Below are 19,543 nucleotides of genomic sequence, written 5' to 3'. Positions count from 1 at the left end.
ACACACACACACACACACACACACATATATATATATATAACATATATACATCCACATGTACATACATGCATACATATACAAAAGAACAATATTCAATAATCAGAATAATTCAAAGATGAAACAGACAATGATGGAAGGTAGTGAATCTCCCATCTCTGGAGATTTTTAACCAGAGGTAGAGATATAAGAACAGATTAATGTATGTTTTCGGGTGAGGAATATTCCAAATAAGTTTTAAAGGCCTTTTATTCCTTAGGTCCTATGAGTTTGGAAGTTTGGGGAAGTTCTAATTTCCCCAGTTCATTTAACAAGGTGTGACAGAACCAGGAACCAAACTCTAGTGTCTTGACTCCTACCCAGGGCTCTTTTCAATATTCAATATTCCATGTTACTGTTGTTCATACTGCTGCTCCATAATGCTTTTGTAGTTTATGATCTTTACCCCACAGTTTGGAGCTGATCTTCACTCTAGCCAATGTGAGTAATGAGTCCCATGTTTCCCCTGCAGACTCATCCCACCCTGGCTTGGTGGCCAAGCCCTTTGAGAAAATAACATATCGCTGGATAGTACCCCCCCATGCCGGCCCCACTGCTCAGGATCCTTCCTGTCTCACCTGGATGTATTTTTCTGCCGTGGATCCCATAAAAGATACAAATTCTGGTCTGGTGGGCCCCCTGCTAGTGTGCAAGGCTGGTGCCTTGGGTACAGATGGCAAACAGGTATTGCCAGGGTTTCTGGCTAAAAAGTCTGTTGAGAGGATGACGAGGCTGGGTTGCTGAATAGGAGTTAAGCATGGAACTGGGTTCTAGAGGTGAGGGGATAGAAAACAAAATAATCAAGCTATTGAATCAGACATTAATAGTTGGTGACCGTATGCTGTCTTGCATGTTATTCTTTTACTATCAAATACACATCTTTTTTTAGTCTCTTGCTTTCTAACTTATATCAGCTCATCAATACCTCATTTTTGTTAGCCTCGGTGGCCCCTGACCCTTGCTCCAAATTCCTAAATCTGCTTTAATATTTGCTTTTCTTCTTTTATATCCAGCCCACCATTTCTAGCTGTGTAACCTTGGGCAAGTTACTTAACCTCTCTTTGCTTCAGTTTCCTCGTCTGTGATAAAGATTAACAATGGAAGAAGATATTTTGGATTTTTGTGAGGGTTAATTAAAATAATCCATATGCTGCTTAGTACAGTGTCTGGTACATAGTAAGCACTCAGTAAATATTAGCAGTAATAATGATAAATATCGTATTAATAATTATTATTTTTTATTTTATTTTCTAATACCCTTAGAGTCCTCCTATGATTTTTAGCCACATTTTTCCACTCCTCCCCAGCTAACTATAGGTTCTCTTCTATTATACTCTGTGACTCTTCTTCATAATCCTGATCTTGTGCTTCTTCTTTGCTCTCATTCATCTCTCCCTTACAGTCTTGTCACTTTATTCTGACTTTCACTCACTGTGATTTCAGGTTACCTGTGGAAAAAGTACCTACCAACAACTGCAGTTCTAGGCAGGAGATATGGGCTTTGCTCTGTGCATGGAAAAGGAAACAGGAAAGAACCAGGGATCATTGGGTCTAGTGAATAACAGTCTACAACTGCTGAAACTGTTGTTATTTTTCCCTCTCTTCTCTTCCACTTGGCCTACAGAAAGGGGTGGATAAAGAATTCTTTCTCCTTTTTACTGTATTGGATGAGAACAAGAGCTGGTACAGCAATGCCAACCAAGCAGCTGCTATGTTGGATTCCCGACTACTCTCAGAGGATGTCATGGGTTTTCGAGATTCCAATCAGATGCATGGTATGGGGAGTGAGTGCTTTTGTCCTGAGCTACAATTGAGATGTTATAAGTAATAAAATTTAACCTAAACTTAACCATGACCCATCCTTGAAAACACTGATTCCACTGGTCCCCTATGCCCAAGGGCAGAGCTAGTTCGAGGGATTAAATCTGACAAAAGATCTTATACTTAGCACCTTATGTGTGTCCTGTGTTACACAGTATGAGAGACAATGGATAAAGGTACTGTGAAATGAGGATTGCACACAAGGAATCTACTATAGACTGAAAAGAGTGAGCTGAAATAATACATTTCCGGTCTTATCTCCTCCATTATTGCCCACTACCCTTGCTCCACAACCCATACTCCAGCCAAACAGGCCTATTTTTCTCTATATGGATTTACCTTATACCTTTCTAATTTTGTGCTTTTGCAATGCTTTGCCTTCCACTTGAAATGCCCCTTGTTACATCTTTGCCTTCAGCCTGTGGAAATTCTTTTCATTCTCTAAGTCTCTATTCAAAAGCTAACTCCTCCATATAACAATTTTTTTTTATCACCCAGTCCCAGGATGATGACACCCTCTTCTGAACTACTGTTGCATTTTTATCTGATTATTTTAATAGCATGTTTCACACACTCTCCAATATTGTAGTACATTGCTTTTGACTTCTGCTAAAGTGTAGTCTCCTTAAAAGTGAGTATTATTTGTTGCTTATCTCTGTCTAATATGCAGCAAATGCTTGTGAACTAGTGAACTAATAAATTAATGAGTAGGTGGGTCAGTAGGTGAGTGAATGAATAGAAAGACATGGTCCCAGTTTTCATGGAGCTCCCAGAATTTTGCAATGAGAAGAGACTAGGAATATCCATGAAGCGATTATAGAAAATCTGAGACAGACTATAATTAAGTGGTAAATCGTGTGAAACAGATTTTAAGTGACATAGAGTTCAAAGGAGAACATTAATGAGGAGAAATCCAATTAAAAGATTCCTGGAAGAAGAGAATGCTTGAGCTGGAGCTCAAAGGCTAAACAGGCTTGCAATCAGACATTATAGGGAGGTGAAGTAGAATCAGAAAGTTAACAGTGTTCCCATCAGCATTCTGGAGAATTACCCAGTAGGGTTACTCATTAAAGCTAGTTACATTGAATGTGGGGACATTGAAAAGGGATCCACTTCAAGCAGGCTTCCCTACATTTTTGATGGGGATATGGAAGGTGAAAGCGGTCAAGAGCAAGTGTGTTGTTTATTGGCTCCATTTCTTGGTTCTCATCACCAGTCAGTTGCATTAGCTGGAAAAACTAAGACAGTCCTGAGAACCAAGTTCATTCCAGTTTGAACTTATGAAGCACCTGATTAGTATCAGGCAACATGTCAGGTGCTTGGGTAGCCACACAGATACATAAAAAAGGAGTGCTTCCTGCTAGGTCAATCTAGTGTGGGAGATAGGTGTATAAGTAAATCACTGGGTTATGTGGTAAGTGATATGGCAGAATTTTGTAAGGGACATTTTCATGGAAACTAGAGATAGAATAATAAATCTGTTACACAGGGGAGGTGACATTTGAGTTGAGGCATGATGAATGAGTAGCAGTTTGCAATAGAGACCAGAAGGAAAGTATATTCCAGGCAGACAGAACAGTATGTGATGTCAACAAGTGTATTTTAAGTACCTACCATGATTAAGGCCTTGGACTGCAGAGGCAAATAGAGCTCACACAATAATGCTGTGTATATGTGTGTGAGAGGGGTGAAAGGATAGACTGCAGGCAGGAGTACTAGGGAGGAGGCTTTTTCAGGAATTCAGGCCAGAGAGATGAGGGGTAGAGCCAGGGCAGTGGTAGTGAAGATGAAGAAGAAGAGATAGATTTAAAGCTGAGTATGAAATCTTGGGAATCCCAAAATTTTAGAGTGATGGAGAATGAGAACAAGACAGAGGAGAAACAAAGGGGTTGTAATAGAACCAGAAAAGTGTGGTACTATCAAAGCCAAAAGAGGAGAGCTTCAAGAGAGTAAGAATAGAAGAGTTTGATACTATCGTGTGTGTGAAGGAGTTGCAGTGGAGAGTAGTTGAGTTTTGCAAGGATGTGTAGAGTGGGGCTGTAGGTGAGGTCAAAAAGACTAGTTGTGCTCTCATCCCAAAGAGGTAGGCCTTCATAAGTAGAGCTAAAGTGGCTTAGGGAAGAAAGCAGGGAGTTGAGGATAATTCAGAAATTTCATGTTGTGGGAAACTGTATTACAGAGCTGATGTCATGCTCTTGGCCAGTGCTCAAGTAGTCTGATTTCATCACCCCATCCTATCTTGTTTTTGTTTTCCAGCAATTAACGGGTTTCTGTTCTCTAACCTGCCCAGGCTGGACATGTGCAAGGGTGACACAGTGACCTGGCACCTGCTCGGCCTGGGCACAGAGACTGATGTGCACGGGGTCATGTTCCAGGGCAACACTGTGCAGCTTCAGGGCATGAGAAAGAGTGCAGCCATGCTCTTTCCTCATACCTTTGTAACAGCCATCATGCAGCCTGACAACCCCGGTAAGTACCTTAGCAACTGGTCCTAGGCTGAGAGGCTTTGTTAGATATAGGACTGGGTAAAGGGGGCTGGTGATGAGAAAAGAAGAGTTATTTTGTTTCTCACTCTTCCACAACCATTCCATGTTATGGTTATTTGGATTCTCTTCTCAGCTGCAGGCAGGGCAGAATGAGAAACTTTAAAAACTCTTTTGTGGAACAAGAGAGAAACAGAGATGCTGCCCAGGGTCAGGGCAATTCTTATATAGGCAGATGGTGGACTTGGCCATGTAGTCCCTTAGCTGCGTAGAGATTCTATAGTCCTTGCATTGGGAGGGAGGTCCATGAGATACACCTATAAACACTTCCAACTCTGATATTCTGTGAGGATTTCTGGTGGGAATGAGATGTGAGTGTGCTGTAACAGTTTCAGACCAGGAATTGGAACACACAAACTTCTAGTACAGGCTCTTTCATTAACTTGCTGTTTAATTTTGGTCTAATCACTCCCTTTCTCTGTGGTTAGATTTCTTTCTTCTTTCTCTGTCTGTCTTCCCTCCCCTTTCTCTCCTCTTTTCTCCCTCTCTCCCTTTTCTGTCTCTCCCTCTCCCTCTCCCTCTCCCTCTTCCTCTCTCTCTGTTTTTCTCTCTACTTCTCCTTCTCCCTGTTTTTCTTTTGGAAATAATTTTGACTAGAATATTTCTCCTGATTCTATCTATGCCTAACATTTCATAATGTAGCAGTAATTTCTCTTTGCAGTTCCTAGGGTATATTATTTTTCTAGGTAGTGGGTGGAAATAGTGTTTATAAGAAAAATATCTGTCAGTTCTGTGCATTTCCCACTAAACTTTATTTTAGTTTTGTAAATTGCATTTCTATTTGGAAAAAAACAATCCTAAACAAAACAAGTCTCCTTGACAATTTAGTAATTTCAGCCTGGCACTGGGGTTGACAAACACTTGGCATAAAGCTGGTCTCCACAGACTTTTTGGGTCCTTATTCCTGCCCATCTACCTGGGAATTTTGGTTAGGGCAAGTTAGTAGCAAATTAGAAAGAGTTAATGGAGCTAAAAGGAACAACAGAAACAAATGCTTTTAGTGAGGCCTGGGGTGGGGAACTTATAAGTGAAAAAGACCCTTCTCTCTAGCCTTGGTCCCAAAGCCAAACCCTAGGTTTAATCTCCTTCTTGCACAATTAGCTTGGCTCCCCAGTGATGTCTATATGTCTCCCAGGGCTCATTCTTATTTTAGATATATTAATTTTTGTGTGTGTGCCACACTGAGGCCCCAAGGAGGGTATCTTTAGATGGCTTAAAAGCATTCTAATCTGATATAAGAGAGAGGGAGTGAATGGGTTTATATGATAAAAGCCTTGAAATGTTACTCTTTGTCAAGATTCCTGAGTTTTCTTGTTAGCAAAAGCCCAAACTCATTTTACCTTTGCATTTTCTAGAACTTTCAAACTCTTTCCTCTTTCTGAAGAGTTATCAAGTCATAGAATGTTGGAACTGGTAGAATCCCTTTGAGATAATCTCAATTCACTTCTTTTACCAACAAGAGGAAGAGACAGAGGCCTGAAAGGGAGAAATGCTTTGTTCAGATTAGATGTGTTGGCTCTGATTTTTCTGTTTTTTTTCTTCTTCTTCCCATTCTCCTTAAATTCCTATTGATTTTTACTCCTAGATGATATCTTGAAACTGAAATCTCCTTTATTCTGCCTATGGGGACTTGCTCTCTGATTAAGACTGTGAGAAACCATTGTGAGTAGCTCTCTAAAGACAGGGCAAAAGTACCCAGTTAATGGAAAAGGCAAGACCAGAATCCATTTTGGGGATTCTAGAGAAAGAATTAGTGATGGAGGTGGGTAACTATACATATTTAATTAGGTAGATTCGTGGATAACTTTAGAAACACCACCAGAGAGAGCCAACATGCTATGTGCTGGAGGCTTACAATTATGTGGAACAAATGTCCAGAAAAAAATCCGGCAAAATGTTAAAAATGTTTCAGTCATGTAGGTTTATTGGTAATTTTTTATCCTCTTTTTGCTCTGCTTTAAATTTTAATAAGCTTATATTGCATTTAATAGAAATGACATATCATATTTAAAACTATCACTCTGCATAATATACCTCAACTCTTCCAATAAATCTACTGATACTAGAGTTTTAATAGCCAAGGAAAATGGTAGATAAAAACATTAGAGCAATAGAGGGGGTCAAATATATGGTGACAGAAAGAAATCGTAACTGTGGGTGGTGAGCACACAATGCAATATATATATATGACTTACTGTTGAATTGTACACTTGAAACTTACTAGAATTAGTTGATCAATGTCACCCCCAATAATTTTTAATTATAAAAAATGCTAGAACGATGTGTTATTCCCCACCAAATTTATGTTAAAGTTCTCAACAATGAGAAGAATATTTATGACTGTCCTGATCCCTCAGGGTTTCTTTCCTCTCTTTCATTGTTGGAGCTCTTTCTTTATTCATTATTTCTTTTTTATCCCCCTTTCCTATCCTTCTTTCTTTCCCCTGATCTTTTTCCATCTGGTCTTTCATTTTTCCTCTTCCTCTTTAATCCTTTCTTTTTTAATATATATTCCTTCTTTCTTTTTCCTCTTTTTTTTCTTTTAATCACTTTTATCCCATTTTGCCTTTTGTTTTTCCTTTTCATTCTCCCCCCTTCTTTATTTTTGTTTATCTTCCTTTCTCCTTGTTTTCATTATTTCTTTTCCTTTTCTTTTACTCCTATTTTCTTTTATTATTTTTTCTTGTCCTACAATTTACGTCTTTTCTTTCCTCTCTCCTTGTCTTTCTCTGTTTTTCTCTTTTCTTCCTCACTTATTTTTATTTTCCTTTTATATTACAATTACATTTCCCCCCAAACAGTAAACATCTGTTTTCTTCCACTTATTTGTCTAAATGCTAGGAATGTAAAGATAAATGAGGCAGCTAACAGTGAAAAAGGGAGATAGATGTGTAAACAATATTTATAAGGCTGCGGCGCAATTTTCCCGGTCACATCTGGGTGCTCTAGTTATGTCACTTGTGTGGGTTGTGTGTTTTCTCTTGTTGTAGTTGAGCCTTGGTTGCTGTTTGCACTTCACTTGGAGGGATTGACCCACAGGATTTGCTGTGAGAATTGGCCAGTGATTACAGTGGAGGAGTTGTTGTGTAGGGACTGACTCCACAGAAAAGGATTTGGTTTAGCAGGGCTCTGGTGCCTTCCCTGTCTTCCCTTTGTGTCATACTCAGTTGCAGCCCTACATGGTACTCTGGTTTGGTCTGAAGCTAGCCACCAGGTGTGCAGGCTCCAGGGCCTCCTAGGAGGGGCCTTGCTGCAGGCTAAGTTCAGCCGCAGTCTGTGCCCTGCCTAGGGCCACCTAGCATGAGCCACCAAGTAATCTGCAAATGTGCTGGTCTTGGAAGTGCCTCAAGAGGCCAAATCACAAACCAAGGCCGGCTGCCACTAATGCCGGGCTTCAGGCTTTTCAGCAAGAGGTACGAGGCATGCCAAGGCCAGATACTGCTTGTTTGGGTTTTGTGAACCTTTGAATGATTTTAGAAAAGCCTACAACTTGAGCCAAGACAGGCCATTTGTACAGAAAAGCTACTGGAAGCCCCTTGGGTTGGTCTGCAAGTTCCTTGGGGTGGGGTCTCAGGGAATCACCAGGGCAGGGCAACAAGTGTTAGCCATATTGACGAAGATTCAAATATGGCAGCTTCCTGCATCTGCACACTGGTAGGGCTCAACAAAGAAATAATAGGTGGGAGAGCTCAACAAAGAAATAATAGACCCTGCCAGCACTTCTGTCTAGGAGAAAGCTGCCTCTTCAGCCCTTTCTCTAAAGCCAGACAACTCATTCCTTCCCATGTGTCTCTGGCATTTTTCGAGGTGCTGACCCAGAGCTGGAGCTCAGAGCGAATAAGTCCATTAGTGAGTAAGTTCATGCACGTGCCCCTTAAGAAGAACTCGAGTCTCACTCAGCCACAATAACTGCTGGTTTTCACAGCCAGAAGTTATGGGAAGCTCACTTCTCTTTTCTGGAATCCTGGGCTGGGGATCCTGCTACAGACCCCTCACTCCTCAGGGGGTCCTCTGCAGCAAGGTATTCTCCTGATTTTTAACCACCACACTTGGATGTGGGACCAGTCTGTTCTATGTCTCTGCTCCTTCTACCAGTCTCAAGGTGGCTTCTTCTGTATGTCCTTAGTTGTATAACTTGTTTAGCTAGACTTTAAGCAGTTCTCAATTATGATTTTTCTATAGTTTAGTTTTAATTTCGATGTGGTCATGAGAAGGGACAAGCAAAATTTTTATCTGCTCTGCTATCTTGACTGGAAATACCCAGAGTTTAGTTTTAAACCCAGACAGTATAACTTTGGAGCCAGAACTTTTAACCTCTGTGCTCATTGCTCTCAATAATCCTTCAATAATCTTTTATCTAATGCATAGAATAGTCTTATCTGAAACTACCCACTCTCTGCAGTATGCCTAGAGAGAGGCAGGAAACATCCCAGGTGCTACACAGGGGTATTTTAATTCAGATTTTGCTCCTTCTTCCTTTTTCAGGGATATTTGAGATTTATTGCCAGACAGGCAGCCATAAAGAAGCAGGGATGAAGGCAATCTATAATGTCTCCCAGTGTCCTGGCCACCAAGCTACCCCTCACCAACACTACCAGGCTGCAAGGATCTACTACATCATGGCAGAAGAAGTGGAGTGGGACTATTGTCCTGACAGGAGCTGGGAACTGGAATGGCATAACCAGTCTGAGAAGGACAGGTAAGGCTTCAGAGACTGTGGATCATTTTACAGATAAGGAGGATACTGAAGTTCTGAAAGAAGGAGACACTTATCTAAAGTCACCTAATAAGGCACCAACAAATCTGGTGAAGGGGCTAGAATGCAGGTAAGGTGGAACTCAGTGCTTCTATATTGCTATACTGTGGCGCTGAATTAAAAGACCTTATCCACATCTTCATGATCATAATCTTTCCCTCCTTTCCTCTGGTTAGCCAGAAGGACTTATACTGTGACTTAAATTTTATAGAGAACTTATTTGTGGGACTGAATACCCCAAGAGCAGCTGTCCATTTACAAAATGTCATTAAGGTGCAGCTTAGGCTTATGCTGTATAGCAAGAAAAAAATAGTGTGGCTTAAATAGGTTATAATTTTATTTCTTGCTTGCATAATAGTACAGAGATGATCAGTCCAGGGCCAGTAGGTGAACTAGTCACACATAACTCTTGCTTTTATCTCTGGAACTAAGATGCTTGTTACAATTGTAATCATTCCCAGCTATTGAAAAAAAAAAAAGGAAAGAAGTCCAAGGCTAGCAGTATTGTCTGTAAGTTGATAATTTGCAAGTTATATACCCCACTCTGTCTCATACTTGATTATCTTGAATTTATTCATATGGCCATACCTAGTTTTGAGAAAATTTGGAAAGTGTAATCTATGGTTAGGCAGCCATGTGTTCAGCTAAATCCTAGGTAATTCTATTACTATAAGGTACTGAGATACAGTTTAGCAATTTGCACTATAATTTATTTTCAGTACTCTCACAACCCTTTGCCAATTCTTGCCCTTTATGTTGGTTGTTGAAGGTTGAAACCTATTTGCCCACTTGTTCTGAAACCTAGAACAAGTGACTTTCCTTTTTCTTGGTATTAGTTTACTCATCTTTAAGGTAATGTTGAAAGAACTTGACAAGAAGGTGAAAGGGAAGAAGCAGCAGACTTGAATCCAACTTCCGGCTCTCTTTCTGGCTGACAGTATCAATGAAGATGTGTCCTATCACATACGGACTGCCGATTCCACCTCTGGACATACCTACCTTATCAGTCTTTTGGGAATGTCAAATAATAAAATTAATAATAAAGCTCTTTGTAAAAAGGAAAGCATCCCATCAAGAGAAATCTGTAAGATTCCATTTCCTCCCTATCTCTCCCCATCTCTTCCTTCCAGCAGCAGAAGCAGTTAGTACTTTCCTGACACTTTGTACCTTGTCCTTTTGTCAAATGAATTCCATCTAAGACATCATTAAGGCTAAAGCTAGAGACTATGTCTTCTGATTCCTATCCCAGTACTCTTGCCATATAAATTGTACTACAGATTCCTATCTGGATGATGGCAAACAAAAGAGCATAAATAGATAATGAAATCTGACATTTATAACTGTATGTATGCATCCAATGTGGTGAAGAATCTGACATTAGAAGGAATAGTCCCCCTTCTTATATCTGTGACATGAGCTTAGGTCTGATGTAGCTTCCCATATGAAAATGAGGAGTTGAGAACAAAGTGCTGATACCAGTTTTTGGATTTTCCAGTTATGGTCATATCTTCCTGAGCAACAAAGATGGGCTCCTAGGTTCCAGATACAAGAAAGCTGTATTCAGGGAATACACTGATGGTACATTCAAGATCCCTCAGCCAAGAACTGGACCAGAGGAGCACTTGGGAATCTTAGGTAAGGCGATTTCACTTCCTTCTTAGTATCCAGAAGCCTATGTTGCTCTTAGACAGGTTACATCGTATCAGGAAGGCCTCCCATTCTTCATTAACAGTTTTGTTTTCCTTATGATATATTGGAACTATATCATATTTTATAAATCAGCCACAGAAATAAGAAATCAAAGGGGGAAATTCATGAATTCTGCTGCAACATGAACCAGATATTTTTAGGCCTCTATATCTAGGAATTTCTGAAGGTGACAGATTTTTGCTAAAGGCAGGGGAATGTAGAAACATCAAAGAGTAGAAAGAAAATGGTACAGGGAGCCAGTATGACCCTTGCACCCCAGTTTAATTGTTGCTGCAGTTTCTTCACTTTGGCAGGGGCCAACGAGTTTCCTCAATCTTGTCCTCATGCAGAAGCGATCCACTGGCTCTTTAAGAGAACCCAGCAATTCTTTACTCTGCATCAAACTCTAACTCCTTATTAACAATTATTACACAGAGCTCTGATTCTCTAGAAACTTGGGGTATTATATGGAGAGAGTTGAGGTGGGAAAAGTGGGAGTAACTGGAGGTATAATCCCATTGTTGAAGTATCCTCATCTTGTATCAGTTTAAGGGCTTCTGAAATTAAAAATGAAGTCAGTCATGACTTTCAGTCTCAGGAGGATCCTTCTCAGGGTAAACTCTTAATTCTAGGGAGTTCCTACATATGTCCCTTTCTTTAATGCCTTTAATGTCCCTGTTCCACTACTCTACTAATGAGACTTTTTCTTCTATTGCATATATTAGGTCCACTTCTCAGAGGAGAAGTTGGTGATATCCTAACTGTGGTGTTCAAGAATAATGCCAGCCGCCCCTACTCTGTGCATGCCCATGGAGTGCTAGAATCTAGTACTGGCTGGCCACTAGCTGCTGAGCCTGGTGAGTGGGAACACTTGGTGAAGGGTAAAGGATGTGCAGCACGTCTTCAGCCCTCTGTTTTGCTTGTTTAAAAATAATGCTCTTAGAGAACTGAAACGGGAATGTTAGCCATGACTAAGCCACAACCATAGAGTTTATCTCTATGAAATACTCATTTTCTCAGTCAGAACAGGCTACTATAGGTTTTATTGTTTCATCAGCAAAGCTCATAACACCAGTCACACATGAGTCTTATACTGGCTTTGACTCTGAATACAGATTGAGCTTCTAACCCTCTCTAGATCTGAAGTTAATCTTGGCTATAGTATGATCTCCCAATCATGGGTAGTTACCTGTCTCAGACCACAAACTGATCCTTAACCTCAGTTATAATGTTCTTATCCCCTTAGTACAAATTAACTCTAACCTCAGTCACATACTAAGCTCCTGATACTAAATGTAGGGTGACTATAATCTTGACCACATTCTCTTCCATTCATTCATTCATTGGATAAATATTTACTAGAGGCCTACTGGGTACAAGAACAATTTTAGAAGGTAAGGATGCAGTGGGAAATAATACTTGTTCCTACCCTTAAAAAAATGTGGGCTGTTATCATAGAGAGACAGGCAAACTGGTAATTATAATGCAGCTAAGATCTAAATCAGCAGTTCTTAAATTTTAGCATGCATTACAATCACCTGGAAGGCTTGTTAAACAATAGATTTCTGGGATCAACCCTCAGAGCTTCTGATTCATTAGGTGTGGGATGGGGCTCAAAAATTTGCTACTTCAAACAAATTCCCAGGTGATTTCGATGTAGCAGGATCAAGAAATATACTTGAGAACCACTAATACAAAGGCTGAGAAAGAAATATACAAGTAAAGGGATCATGTGAAAAAAAAGTAAGGAAAAGGAAGTTCAGATGTGACAAATACAATGTGTAAAAACCCAGTAGTAAGAGAGATGAAAGTTGAAGTAGAGAAAAAGGAATAGGTGCCAAAAAGATCAATGAGGCAGAATCAACAAGATTTGGTGATTAATTGGATATTGAGGGTTAGAAAGAGAAAGATTCTTGAATAAAACCCACATTTTTGGAGGAAAATTCTGAAATGTTATCCAGGTTTTTGGCTTGAACAACCAAGTAAATAGTGATGCCATTCATCAAGATAGGGAACATGGGAGGGAGCTGAGTTGAAATGGGTGAGATTGGATGATGATGAGTTCACTTCTAAATTCATCGAATTTGAGATGTCTGTAAGATAATCAGATCTAAATATCTAGTAGAAATAATACTCTGGAGCTTAGGAGAAAGATATGATCTGAGGAATGATGTAAGAAGCATCAACATTTAAGTAATAATTGAAGGCAAAGGAATGAATGCAGTCACCATGGAAGAGTATATTAAATGAAAAATCAAGTATCCTAAGACCCTGAGGAAGACCAATTTTTAAGGGAGGTACTCATTGAAAAATAAGCTTGAGGTTGCTTCCATATCTTGGCTATTGTAAATAACACTGCAGTGAACATAGAAGTGTCCATTAAAAGACAATTGGATAAAGAAGTTGTGGTACATATATACAATGAAATATTACTTGGCCATAAAAAAATGAAATCTTACTATTTGCAATGATATAGACGGATCTAGAGAGTATTATGCTAAGTGAAATAAGTCAGACAGAGAAAGACAAATACCATATGATCTCACTTAATGTGAAATCTAAAAAACAAAATTAATGAACAAACAAAACAAAAAACAGACTCATAGACACAGGAATCAAACTGGTGATTGCCAGAAGGGAGGGGAGCCTGAGAAAAAAATAAGCAAGATGTTAAAAATAAAACCAGGAGAATATGGTATCAAAATGGTAATAGGAAGATTATTCTAAGAATAAAGAGGTCAATAGTTTCAGCTGCTTCAGAGAGGTTAAATAAGATCAGAAGGGAAATTTTTCCATTGGATATAGCAACAGGGGAGTGACCAGTGATTTTAATAAATTGCTGAGAATAGAAGCCAGATTAGAATGGACTAAAGAGTAATCAGGAGATGTGGGAGTGGAAACAGTGAGTGTGGTTTAGTTTTAAGACAGGGAAAATAATTTCAGGCAATAAGAAAGTCTGTGGTTTGACCAAAGGTGAAAGTAAAGTGGGAGTGAATGACACTGAAATTGAGATTAAAGAACTGATAGGCTAGAGAGTTTTATGAGTCATCCACATCGATTTCGAAGTCACTCAGAAGAATGGGGGAGATTGGGGTGGAAAGAAAAATGGTGATTCAAGTACTAAAATAATCCATAAATTACAAAAAGGAGAGAAGTGACACATTGGAAGCAGGGAAACCAGTTAGAAGTTTCTTGAAGAAATCCTTAGAAGTGATAACTTTAACAAAGATGGTAGGACATGAAAATTGAAAGAATTAGATAGGTCTGAAAGATGTTAAGGAAGAATCAATAAGATATGATGATTGAACAAATGTTTAGGGGATAAAGGAGATGGTGGAGTTAAGAATAACAAACAAATTTTTAGATTATGCACCTGGATGCTGGTACCACTCACAAAGAAGATAAAAAATGCAAGAAGCAGGGGGTGTTTTTGTTTGTTTGTTTGTTTGTTTAGAGGGGAAATATATGGAGTTTCTATTTTAACATCTTGAATGTGAGGTGCCTGTAAGTCATTCAGGTGGAAATGACAGTGCTTATAAGAACAGGAGGTTATACTCAATTTGAGTATGGGTCTGTAATTTGGAAGAGACACCTCGAATAGATATAGCAACTCAGCAGTCATCAGTAACACAAAAGATGATCCTTAGAATCATGATTATATATGAGATCACCCAGTTATATAGTGTGTAAAGTAACAATAACATTGCTTTGAGAATGAAACTTTGGAAAATACCATTATTGAAGAGAAGGTGATCTATCTTAAAGTACTTCGTAGATTTAAAGCAGTTTTAATCAAAATCACAATTGGACATTTTTGTACTTAAACGAAAGGATTGTACATAAAGTTCATTAGGAAGAAAAAAAGAATACCTGGACAAGAATATCCAATAATTTTTTAAAAGATTAATGAGAGAAGATAAGCACAACTCGATAGTATAGCATATTATAAAGGTACAAGAATTGAAACAATATGGCACAGCAAAAAAAAAAAATCAATAGGGCAAAATAAAAATTCTTGAAATAGACCCAAATTCTGCCTTTGTCAATAGTAGTGTAAGTATAACTACTCCAATACTATCCCACACTTCTTCCTTCTACTTCCCTCCTTAGATAGCTCCTCACAAAGGAGATGCTATTATCAGTCAGAACACAGAGTATTAGTTGGACAATGGTTTATTGTTTCTTTCATCTCAGCACTTACTGTTGCACTGCCTGCTTCCATGTGGTAAGTTGACCTGTGCCTATAACTGGGTAAATTGGTTATGTGAGTTAGAAAAATACCTGCACTGCAGATCTAGCAATCTTAATTTTATGGGGCTAGAAAGAGGAAGCCTTGCTTAAAGCCTTTAATTCAAAGCTTTATTTTTCAACTCATCTGCTATCAGAACTCTGCAACATGGGTTTCTGGACACTGGCTCAACTACTGAAAAAGTGGTGCTTTCATTCTCATTTGGCTACTATATTTTTATTAAATTTATTGTGGTGACATTGGTTAATAAAATTATACGGGTTTCAAGTATATAATTCTATAATTCATCATCTGTTTATTGCATTGTGTGTTCACCACTCCAAGTTAAATTTCTTTCTGTCACCATATATTTGACCTCCTTTTTCTTTATCAACCTCCTCCTTTCCCTCTGGTAACCACTAAATTGTTGTTAGTGTCCATGAGTCCCTATTTATTTGTCTTGTTTGTTTGTTGCTTTCAGATTTACATCCCCCATATAAGTGAAATCATATGGTTTTCAACTTTTTTTGACTTATTTTGCTTAGCATGATAATCTCAAGATCCATTTATGTTGTCGCAAAAGCAGTATTTCACCTTTTCTTATGGCTGAGCAATATTCCATTGTATATATGTACCACTTCTTTATCCAATCATCTATTGAAGGATACTTCAATTGTTTCCATGTCTTGGCCACTGTGAATAATGCTGCTATAAACATTGGGTTTTATATATATAAAACACTGAAATATATATATTTCAATTTTTGAGAGTAAATACCCAGAAGAGGGATTGCTGAGTCATATGTTAATTCTATTCTTAATTTTTTTGAGGAACCTCCATACTGTTTTCCATCATGGTTGTACCGATTTACACTCCCACCAGCAGTATGTAAGGGTTCCTTTTTCCCCACAACCTCTCCAACACTTAGCCTTTCTTACAGGTGTGAGTTGGTATCTCAAAGTGGTTTTGAATTTCATTACCCTAATAGCTAGTAAAGTCAAGCATCTTTTCACATGTCTGTTGTCCATTTGTATGTTTTCTTGGGAGCAGTGTCTGTCCATGTCCTCTGCCCATTTTTAATTGGATTGTTTGTTTTTTTGTTGTTGAGTTGTATGAGTTTCTTTATGTATTTTTGGATATTAGCCCCTTATCAGAGGTGTTGTTTGCAAATATCTTATCCCATTCAGTTTGTTGCCTCTTTGTTTTGTTAATGTATTCTTTTGCTGTGCAAAAGCTTTTTAATTTGATATAGTTCCATTCATTTATTTTTGCTTTGACTTCCCTTGCCTTTAAAGTCAAATTTATAAAATCTTCTCTAAATCCAAGGTCCAAGAGTTTAGTACCTATGTTTCCTTCAATGCAATTTATTGTTTCAGGTCTTATTGCAATGAAATGTTTTGATTCCCTTCTCATTTATTTTTGGGTGTATTCTTTGTGGTTACTACTCAGATTATATTTAACATTCTACTTTATAACAATCTATATTGAATTGATAATTTTACTATAATTGCATACAAAAATTCTTCTCATATATAGCTCCTCTTCACCTTTAGGCTGCTGTTTTCACAAATTACATCTGTATATCTTGTGTGTCTAATAACATAGAGCTATAATTATTTTATGCATTTGTCTTTTAAATCATATAGGAAATAAAAAGTGGAATTACAAACCAAATGTAGTCATACTGACATTTTTTATTTGCCTATGTAGTTACCTTTAACAGAGATCTTTATTTCTTCATCTGGCATTGAGTTATTGTCTGGGATCCTTTCAGTTCAACCTGAAGGTCTCCCTTTACCGTTTCCTGCCAGACAGATCTAGTGATAATGACCTCCCTCAACTTTTGTTTAACTGGTAATGTCTTAATTCATGTCTCATTTTTGAAGGACCATTTTGCCAGATATAGAATTCTTACTTGACAGTTTTTTTTTTTTCTTTCAGCATTTTAATGTCAACTCAGTTCCTTCTGGGCTCTATAGTGCTGGATGAGAAATCAGATGTTAATCTTGAGAAGCTTTTCTTTGTGACAAGTCTTTGTTACTTGTAGCTTTTAAGATTCTCTCTTTGTCTGTTTTGCTACAGCTCCATTGTGTCTTGGTGTGGGTGACTTTGAGTTTACCATACTTTGAGTTAGTTGAGCTTCATGGATGTATTGATTCATGTTTCTTCAATTTGTGGGATTTTTCGGCTATTATTTCTTCAGGCATTCTTTTTGCCTCTTTCTCTATTACTTTGGGGACTCCCATATGTGCTTTAAATAAAATTAGTTTCTGTCCAAGTTTTCCTTCAGCTCTTTGGGCATATTTAGACAGCTGCTATAAAATATATGTCTAGCAATTCCTAGGTTTTGGCTTCTTTGGGGTAGTTTCTGAAAATTTATGTTTTTCCATTGAATGGGACATATGTTCCTGTTTATTTGTATACCTTGTTAATTTTCATTGAAACTTGAAAATAATGTGATAACTATGGAAATTAGATTCCCCACCTCTCCTTTCCAGGGTTTACTGTGTGTGTGTGTGTGTGTGTGTGTGTGTGTGTGTGTGTGTGTTTTATTGTTGAAGGCTTTAGTAGTCCATTTGTTTAGTGACTTTTCCCGACTATTTTTGCAGAGATTGCATTCTTCGTTGTATATGAGTACTATAAACCACTTTTGAAGTCCCTGTTTCTTAGCTTTTATTTAACTAGTGTTTTGACAGAAATTTCCTTCAATGCCAGGAGCTGAAAAAGAGAGAAAACAACGCTTCTAATCTTTTCAGATATGCTCTGTACAAAGGTCATCTTTCAACACTTAGCTGGGGTTTCCTTGAAACTAGGGATCAGCTTGAGGTATAAACTTAGTGTCTTCTCAGGTATTTTTGAGCATGTATCTTGCCCTGGGCTTTCTAAATTCCTCCATATGCACGAGTGTGTTTTGTTGCCCTAATTTCCAAAAAGAGCTATTTCCTCGGCCTTTTCTCCCAGACTGAAGGTCTATTGTATGTCTCAACCGTAATATTTTGTCTCAGTTAGCTCTGAGTTATTCATCCACTTTACAGTATTTTGAACAATAACTACCACTTTTTCATCCTGGATGAATTGAGAGTTAGGAAAAACAGACAAGCACCTCGTATCACTCCTTCAGGTAGAACAGATGTACACAATATTTTTTTTTGAATAATACCTGGGTATATAATGGAAAAAGGAAGAATAGTACAAGGAGATATAACCATTATAAACACATACATACCCAATAATACAGGACCAAAATATATGAAGCAACACCCGATAGGGCTTCAAGAAGTAAACATTAAAACAAGAATTATCATTAGTGATTTTAATACACCCCTCTCTGAAACTGCTATATCAGACAGAACCAAAATAAGCCAATAAATCAAAATTCTGAAAAGTGAAATTGATAACCTTAAGCTAGTAGATAGGTACTTGCTATCTGAACAATCATCATTAGAATACTGCTATAAAGACTTGTAAAACTGCAAAAAACATTGCCAGAACTAGGGACCAGGTTCTCACGCTGGGCATGTGAGCTGAACTCTTCAAAACTGCTTCCACACACCAGCGAAGTATGGGACAAAGGCAAGAAAATAATTCCACAAAGTTTTCTGATTGTCTCTGGTTCTTCTTGATTCAGCATTCATTAGGTTGTTATAAATTATGAACTGTTTTCCAGTGTTCTAACAAAATTGTTTTTGACATTTTCTGCTAATTTTTCATTGCTTTTTTTTGTTGTTATTTAGAGATGCCTACTACACCTTTATGCTGACCACTCCCTTATCTTACAGATTTTTATCCCATTTATTTATTGAAGAAACAGGTCACTTATCCTGTAAACTTTGAAGTTGCCTTAATGCACCTTTATGGTCTCTTTTTTTTTTTGCTTTTTATAAGAAATTAATATCTATTAAATTAATAATTTCATTTTGGAGTTTATTTTACAGTTATTTTAATGTGTTTATGTTTATATTTATATGTACTAACATATTCTTTTGCTTTTTATAACATGGGGATTGCACTATGCAGATATTTCTACAATATGTATTTTTATTTATCCATTTTTTTATAAATACCGTGTTGTACTCTGTGGGATAGATTTACCTTATTGCATTTAAGCATTTTCACACTGATGGATGCCTCAGTTGTTTTCTTTTTTTGTTTGTTTGTTTTATAATAAGCTTCAGGAAATATCCTTAAATGGGCTGCTTGGTGAACACGGATGGGTTTTATAGCATAAATACTAGAAATTGAATTGATGGTCGTAGATTATACAGTTTCAATTTCCATAGGAACTAAAAAAATGCCTTCCAATATAACTTGATTACATTTCCAGAAACACACTATTAGAGTCTTCTTTTTTTCAGATCCTTGGCAGCACTGAATGTCATCAATTGTTTTATTTTCTGCCAATCTGATGGGTAAAAATTGGTACTTCAGTTTGCTGTAATTTGCATTTCTGATTACCATTGAGGTTGAACA

General features: G+C 37.9%; 1 protein-coding gene across 4 annotated transcripts in view; it reads left to right on the top strand.

The window, feature by feature from the left end:
• HEPH (hephaestin) overlaps nucleotides 1–19,543 on the top strand; it is a 72,231-nt gene that overhangs the window by 29,752 nt on the left and 22,936 nt on the right. For all 4 annotated transcript variants that reach the window (XM_039851409.1, XM_039851408.1, XM_039851410.1 and 1 more), the window contains 6 exons: nucleotides 509–720; nucleotides 1,661–1,811; nucleotides 4,114–4,326; nucleotides 8,886–9,099; nucleotides 10,652–10,791; nucleotides 11,571–11,702. In XM_039851409.1, the coding sequence (XP_039707343.1) occupies nucleotides 509–720; nucleotides 1,661–1,811; nucleotides 4,114–4,326; nucleotides 8,886–9,099; nucleotides 10,652–10,791; nucleotides 11,571–11,702 (1,062 nt within the window). The remainder of the gene's footprint in view (nucleotides 1–508; nucleotides 721–1,660; nucleotides 1,812–4,113; nucleotides 4,327–8,885; nucleotides 9,100–10,651; nucleotides 10,792–11,570; nucleotides 11,703–19,543) is intronic.

Source organism: Pteropus medius, unplaced genomic scaffold (assembly GCF_902729225.1).
Source record: "Pteropus medius unplaced genomic scaffold, Ma_sr-lr_union100, whole genome shotgun sequence".
Taxonomy (NCBI): Eukaryota; Metazoa; Chordata; class Mammalia; order Chiroptera; family Pteropodidae; genus Pteropus; species Pteropus medius.
This window is presented reverse-complemented; position numbering and strand designations above follow the sequence as displayed.